The following is an 8,710-nucleotide window of genomic DNA, read 5'->3' on the forward strand; positions in this document are numbered from 1 at the left end:
TTGTAAGATGTTTGCATTATAAAAGAAATCATAATCACGTCCGTGTTAATTTATCATTGTTATCGTTAAACATTTGAGGACAAAGATCAGTAACGTTTACACGATTATTTTTTTTAAATGTAATTAAATTTTGCCTTTATAAACAAAATCTTGTTCTCTCGTGAAATTCGTTAATATTTTTTTTTTTTACGCACATACACATACACACACACACACACACGCGCGCGCACACACACACACACATATATATATATACGTAATTAAATAAATAATTAAGTACTAGTTAATTAACTTGAAATAAAGTATTAATTACTCGATCTAATTTCTTTGTTTTGTACGCACAGTCCTGGATCTTTTTTTTTTTTTTTTTTTTTTTTTTTAATTCTTTTATCTTTATTATTTACCTTCCCCCTCTCACTACTTTTTTTTCTACAACATAAATCGATAATAATAACATAGCATCGAAGAGTTTATTAAAAATTTTTTTCGTTCGTAGGTTATTTAGTTTTTCTTTCGTATTCATTTATACTTCGACATTAACGTTGTTAACGTTAATACGATTTATATCAACGTTTTTCGATCATTATCAATTATCGTTAAATTTTTAAAGGATCGATCGTCGAACGATTAATTACTATTAAGATCTAAAATGATTCAATGATTAAGTGTAAAATAATTCAATATATCTAAAAAGATTTTTTTTGTCGAATAATTTGCGATTCGATATCACGATCGATATAACGATGAATTAAATAAATAATAATTGATATAACGATAAATAAAATAAAAGAATAAATAATAAATTAAATAAATAATTCGGTTTATATAGGAAAATAGAAAAAAAAAACTCGTATTGAAAAATTCAATATTACCAATATTACAAAGATATTTATTAAAGGGGATAAGGGATGAGAGAGGTAGTATTGAGAGAGAGAAAGAGAGAGAGAAAAATGATTTGATCAACACTGATAATAGATAACTCTTTGTCGATCATCAATTAAATCGATATATTAGAATACACGAAATAAATTTAATATCTCAATTTATTTCTATTTATTTCCTTTTTTAATTTATTTAAATTCATTTAAAATTAAATTAAATTATTTATCAATAAAATTAATCATTCATCCATTCAATTTGATTATTCATACGATCAATTATATATTTATTTTATTTACTTACAATCTCTCATTTAAAAGATTAGTTAAATTTTATTAAATTTAAATATTTAAGTGTCATTAAAAAATTATAATAAATAATTAATATCTCTTTATTCCAACAAATTAAGAACTTTGAAATGATTTCATCTTTGTTTGTTTGTTTGTTCTTTTTTTCTTTTCTTTTTTTCTTTTTCTTTTCTTCTTTTCTTTTTTTTTTTTTTTTTCTTTATAACACATGTCAAAGAATTTTCGTAGGCCAAAGTTGGTCAATTTTCAAGGACCAAATATGCCTCGAAGAAATAATTTCTCTGATGTAGTGAGAGGCAAGCACGTTCGTGTTCACCTTAGTAGTTCGTTGTGGAATCGTTGCTGTTGGTCAGGTACAGAGAAACCGGTCAGATGACTACAAGTACTAACACCGTTCGCGAGTAGTTGCCGTAGTGTATTCTATATATTTAAAAATTGCAACACACCAAGATCTCAACTGTATTTTATCCTCGTCTAATGTAATTTGACTCTCATTTAATTTCAAGAAATAAGTAAAATTTCACGATTTCTTTTTCTCTTTTATATTATGTCATTTTATTTTTCTTCTTTTTTTTCTCTCTTTATTTTTCTTTTTTTTTCTTCTTTTTTTCTTTTTTTTTCCTTTTTTTTTTTGTCCCTGAATTTTGGTCATCTATAATTTAAATATGTCGACGTTAGTTGTATTATGTTATATAACGAAGGATACTTTTATAATTTTGTACTCGTATAATTTCGTATTAATATTATAATATGTTCAATGTCGCATAACAGATACATGTGTTAGCAGATAATATATTCCATTCTAATGTTTCTTCAGTTACCTAATGATTTTTAATTCATATTTTTTTTGCCTTTATTTTCCTGTTTCTTACTTCTTTTTTTTTCTTTTCATTTTTTGCCGTTCTATAAATCATCAATAATGTCAAATAGAAAATAATCTTTTACACGGACACATATTGAAAATGATTTGTTACTCTATTCTCTTTTTACATTTTTTTCGACGATTATTTTCTGATAAAAAAAAAAAAAAAAAAAAAAAAAAAAAGGGAAAAGAAAAAAAAAAGAAAAAGATCTTTGTTTTCTTATTTTCTCTTTTTTCCTTTTCGCAAATTGAACAGATATTGAAAAAAAAATTTTCACATCATTGAGTTAAAATGATTTCGAATATAAAATGTATCTTATGATTTTCGAAAATAATACTCCCGAAGCCTTAGTTATAACTAATTATAGCTAAGCCAATTATATCGAAGCCCTAACGATGATTTTGGATAGGAGTGTTGGTTTATATCGAACGATTCCAATCTCTGTTTATAAATAATAAATCGACGTGAAAAAGAAAGAAAGAAAAAAAAAAAATAAAGCTATTGAAAAAAAAAAAAAACGATAAAATAAGAAATTACTTCTGGAAAAGAAATTTTCTGTTGAATATAATCAGTCTGAAAGAATGAAAATCTTTTCGATGTACTTTTTTTTTTAATTAAATCTAAATATGCCACGTTGTGTCTTAATTCTAATTAATAAAAATAAAAATAAAACTAAAAAGAAACAAAGAAAAAAATTATATATATATATATATGTATATGTATACAATCGTTGTAATATGTGTACATCGTTGGTAATTAATAGATATTCGATTATAGTCTATGAGAATAATCATAAATTCTTTTGAAGCATCCTGTATATGCAAATGATCCTTCCTCTTTCTCTCTTTGTCTCTCTCTCTCTCTCTCTCTCTCTCTCTCTCTCTCTCTCTTTCTCTTATTTTGTTTCATAAGAAAGAAATTAAAAATAAATGTGAAGGATAACCAGTTCCGAATGGTTTTAAAATTATAACAGATATTCTTTGCTTAAGATCCTTGATCAAACCTATATATATATATATATATTATATATATATATATATATATATATATATATATATATATATATATATATAATCGATAAATATAATCTGACATAAAAAAGAAGAAAAAAAATAAAATTGAAAAACCAAACATATATTTCTGTCGTCTTTTTTTTTTTTAAACATCAATCAATTCACTTATTTGTTTTATTTCTTAACAGAATCGTTAATTTGTTATCGAAAAAAAAAAAAAAAAAAAAAAAAAAAGAAAAAAACAGACATATTCATATTTATTTATGTATATATATATATAAGAAGAATCAAAAAACAAGTCTCTCTTATATTTACTCGTTCGAAAAAAAAAATGAAAGAAAAAGCGATCAATCATATTAATTTTGTCAAAGAAAATACATAGATACGTATATACGTGACATATTATATGATCACTTATGTTTCTTTATAATTCTACATATAGATAAATATTTAAATGTCAATCATTTATAAAGCAATTAATTTTAATACATATTAAATAATATAAAAAGTAGATATTTTAAAGATGAAAACAGAGCGTAACCATGAAAATCGTTGGAGATCTTGTAAAAGTGGGTTAATCATTCTGTAAAAAAGAAAAAGAAACGTTTGTAATTGCGAGACTCTTACCATTTAGATGTCACGGTCATTTCTTTGTTGTATATTTACTCAACCAACCACTTTCTACCGATCCCTTTCCAATCACGATTTAACCTACCTCCATCTTATCCGAATAACATTATATATATATATATATATATATATATATATATATATATATATATATATGTTTGTTTATTTCATTTGATTTTTCTTTATTTTTTCTTTGGGGAATAATTGTGATTTGAATATAATATCATATCGAGTATGTTAATATTGTATTATGATTAAATGTAAAGAAAAAAAAAAAAAGAATATAGTAAGAACAAAGAAGACAAACAAATTTTTTGTGATAATAAAAACTTCATTCTTCGTATTAATTCGTTTTTTTTATTCTTTTTTTTGTTCTTTTTTTTATTTTTCTATTTTTTTTTTTTTTTTTTTTTGTAGACAGTGAAAGCCTTCCTCCCGGCTATGATGGAAATTAATAAAGGTCATATAGTCAGTATAGCTAGTATGGCCGGATACGTTGGGATTCCAAAATTAGTTGATTATTGTACATCAAAACATGCAGCGGTTGGTTTCGATGAAGCATTACGAATAGAACTGGAGGTACGTATTTCTTATTTTTCTTTTTTTTTTATATATTTTATATCTGATATTTTATATTTTGTTATATTTGTACGATTTTAGAAAAGGAAAAAAAGAATACAGATTCTCGTTATCTTTTAAATGATGTATATATATGTGCATCTAAATTTTGATTTTTATTTAAACCTTATTTTTAATTTTTAAATCTTATAATTAATCATTAACTATTTTTTCTTATAATCAAATTTTTAATTCGAACAATTTAACTTTTTTTTTCTCATTTTTTTTATTATTATTATTATTTTATTTTTTTTTTTTTTCACTATTTACACATTGTACATCTGCCATTATACATCGATTTTTATTTAAAACACTGTCCTTAATTGTTATCCTTACAAATTAATCATTAATTTTTATTCTTATAATTAAATTTTTAATTTGAAGAATTTACTTTTTATTCTCGTAATTTTTTTTTTTTTTTTAATTATTTATTTTTTTATTTAATTATTTGTATATGTATATATACAAGTAAATAAATTAATAAATAAATTAAATAATTAAATTTTTTAAATTTAATTTTTATTCTTATAATTAATTTCTAATTTATTTCTCATTCAATTTTTATTCATATAATTAATGTATATATATATATATATATATATATATATATATATATATATATATTAATTATATGAATATATATATATATTTATATTTTTTTTCTGTCCTTTTTTTTTCTAGTACGAGGGATATAATATCAACACCACTGTCGTATGCCCCTATTTCCTTCGTAGTACAGGCATGTTTGGCAACGGATATACCGGGTATGAATTATTTTTGACGATTTTAACACATCAACTTAGAGAAAAAAAATATAAATTTTGAATATATATATTTTAATAATTAATATTTTTTTTCAGATTTTTATCTAATCTAAGTCCGAATGAAGTAGCAGAAAAGACTATAACGTCATTGAGATGTAACGAAAAGTACATTATGATACCGGGATATTTTCAATTTGCTTTACCTTTGAAATGGTAATCCATTATTGATTTTTATTTCAACGTTATATTTAATTTTTATTCTTACAATTAATTTTTCAATATTTTCTTTTTTAATTCAATCTTTATTCTTACAATTTATTGCAAATTTTCTTTTTTACATTCAATTTTTATTCTTACAATTAATTTCAATTTTTTTTTTTTAATTTAATTATCGTCCTTACAATTGATTTCAAATGTTTTTTTGTTAATTTAATTTTTATTCTTACAATTTATTTCGAATTTTCTTTTTTAAATTCAATTTTTAGTCTTATAATTAAATTCAAACTTTTTTAAATTCAATTTTTATTCTTACATTTAATTTGAAATTGTTAAAAATTTAATTTTTGTTTTTGAAATTAATTTCTAATTTTTTTTTCTTTTCTTTTAATTTATTTTCCATATTATTTTTATTCATATAATTAATTTGTAATTTCCTAAACTTTAATTCCAATGATAAATTACTAACTTTCAAAATTTAATTTTTTATTCTTAACAATTGATTTGTAATATTCAATATTTGACTTTTATGCTTACAAATAATTAATTTTTAATCTTTAAAATTTACCTTCAGATTATAAAATTAATCTTTAATTTTCAAAGTTTCGATCCTTTTTCTTATTTTTCATTTTTTAATAATTAAGAAAAGAAAAAATAAAATTCGATTTCTATTCTCATAATTAATTTCTATAAAAGATATATCGTAATTAAATTTCAGGATATTCCCATGGACATGCATCAATAAGATACTACGTTGTATAGTCAAAGATATTTCACCTATGCACGAATCAACGGTAGAGACAAATGTGATCAACAATAGCAATAACAAAAATATAAATATAAAGGGTCAGGAGGACGGTGCGATACATCAAAAATTAACTAGGCATATTTCAAGTTCCGAAAGAAAACCATAGAAATTTGGAGTACGATTCTTTCCCTCTTTCTCTTTCTCTCTCTTTGTTTCTTTTTTTTTTCTTTTATGGAAATTGTTATAAATTGTTACGAAGACATTTGCGAAGAGGTATATAACGTAAAATAATATTTTCCTATGTACATGTAATTATTAATTAAATAATAATTACGAACAAACTAATATTTTTTTTTTTTTTTTTGTAATTAAGATGAATAACGAACGATCTAAGATATTTCTATAAAAGTGAACTTTTTTTTTGTGTTTAGCTATCAAAAGCATTACGCCATATCAATTCGATAACTTTTATTTTCTTCGAGTTATAAATATATATATATATATATATATATATATATATATATATATATATATATATGTATATTATTGATATATACAGGATCTAACAAAGTTAATGCGACAATGTAGAAATGAGAAATATGTAAAAATGAAAAAAATGAAAAAAAGAAGAATATGCTTGATTTCTCAATTATAAATCTTCGTTAAGTAGGATCTTAATAAATTCGATTATACTGAAATTCTAATTATGAATCGTGATCTATGATAATTTCATGCATTGACAAACGAATAAAAATCCGTAATACATGATTTTTTCATTTGAACGTAATCCGATTTATCTCAGGGATTTAATTTTATAAAAATAAATTGAAGTAAATTGAAAAATGAAAATCTTATGATTGAGAAAATCGAGTATTTTATTTAAAAAATTTCCGTCTCGTAATTAATTTACAATATATATACTTATACATGTATGTATACATATAAAACATTTTGTTGTGCATATGACACATATCAGGGACATAGATTTATATCATTATTATAGTAACGATAATTATATTTGGTTTGTATTTAAAGTTAACGTTTAATTTTGATGCGATACGATTAATAATAGTAATAATAATAATAAAGAAAATTAGTTAATAAGAGTAATTTTAATTACATTATATGATGAACTACATAAGAAAATATATTATTGTGAATCATAATTAATTCTTTTTAATGTTGTACAAAAAAAAAAAAATTATAATAATAATATGTTATAAATAATATTGTAATTAAATGAAATGAAATAAAATAAAATAAATAGAATAAAATAAAATAAAATAAAATAAAATAAAGAAGAAAAAAACAAAAAAATAAATAAATAAACGAATGAATAAATCAATAAATAAATAATCACGATCGATTATACGAATATAGAGAAAAAATATATACCTATATATTTTGTTTAAGTGAGATAACAGTACATATAAAAAAAATCTCGTAAATCGGGTTACGATGTGTAAACGCATATGTGTGTGTGTGTGTGTGTGAGTATATATATATATTAATTTTCACTTAGATTCCATTATTCTTTTATATTTTTAAAAAATCACTATTATACGTTTTTATTTTGAAATCAATTAAATTCTTCTACGGGATATGATACATAAGAATTTTGAGTGAAAATTTTTCTTAAATTATCACCGAATAATTAATTAAGAATCAAACGATACTTTATTATATACATATAATATTATTCATTAAATCTAACGAATTATTTCATTTAATGTATTAATTTGATATCAATCACTATAATAAATAGGGAAAAGATAATATTATTCGAAAAAAAAAAAGAAAGGAAAAAAAGAATAAATAATTTCTCTTTTTTGAAATATTCCTATTACTATTGCTGTAAGATCATCAGTTTATATGGGTCATAATTATAGAAAGTAAAAAAAGAAAACTACTTTCCTCTTTGTACACATATACACACATACATACACACACATACACACACACATATATATATATATATATGTATATATGTCTAATCCACGTGCGTTGGCGATACAATCATAGCGGACGTGGAACAGATGTAGAAACTAAAATAGGCCGGTACTGCGATTATGTCAATAAAAGTCGATAATACAATCGTCCTATCGTAGCTATGTATTATCATGTGGGTGTCTATGCTTCTACAAATGTATACGTACATATGCATAAATTATATTCATTCATATATATATACACACACACACACACACACATATATATATATATATATATATATATATATATATATATATATATATATATATGAATATAGGAATGTTTAACCCATTATAAACGTCATAAATAAGTATCATTGATCAATGTCATGTATGATTAATGAATTATTAATCAAAAGATATCATATATTGTACTAGCATACTTTTTTTGTATACAATACACTTTCTTTTCTTTTCTATTCTTTCCTTTTCTATTCTTTCCTTTTCTGTTCTTATCTATTTCTTTTCTCTCTCTCTCTCTCTCTCTCTCTCTCTCTCTCTCTCTCTCTCTCTCTGCTTAGAACACTGTCTCTTCGTTGTAAAATTTATTTCTCATTTTTTTTTCTAGTTTTAATCAACGAACGAAAGATAAGTAATTAACTGGTGGTATATATAAAAATTTATATTGAATTTTTTGATTTATTCATTTATTCCTTTTTTTTTCTTTTCTTCTTTTTGTT

General features: G+C 22.1%; 1 protein-coding gene across 1 annotated transcript in view; it reads left to right on the forward strand.

The window, feature by feature from the left end:
- Positions 1-7,073, forward strand: part of LOC124431692 (short-chain dehydrogenase/reductase family 16C member 6-like) — a 14,251-nt gene extending 7,178 nt beyond the window's left edge. The window contains exons 4-7 of the mRNA XM_046979867.1: positions 4,111-4,272; positions 4,993-5,075; positions 5,172-5,288; positions 6,010-7,073. Coding sequence (XP_046835823.1) covers positions 4,111-4,272; positions 4,993-5,075; positions 5,172-5,288; positions 6,010-6,205 — 558 coding nt within the window. The 3' untranslated portion in view covers positions 6,206-7,073. The remainder of the gene's footprint in view (positions 1-4,110; positions 4,273-4,992; positions 5,076-5,171; positions 5,289-6,009) is intronic.
- Positions 7,074-8,710: the final 1,637 nt, after the last annotated feature.

Source organism: Vespa crabro, chromosome 22 (assembly GCF_910589235.1).
Source record: "Vespa crabro chromosome 22, iyVesCrab1.2, whole genome shotgun sequence".
NCBI lineage: Eukaryota > Metazoa > Arthropoda > Insecta > Hymenoptera > Vespidae > Vespa > Vespa crabro.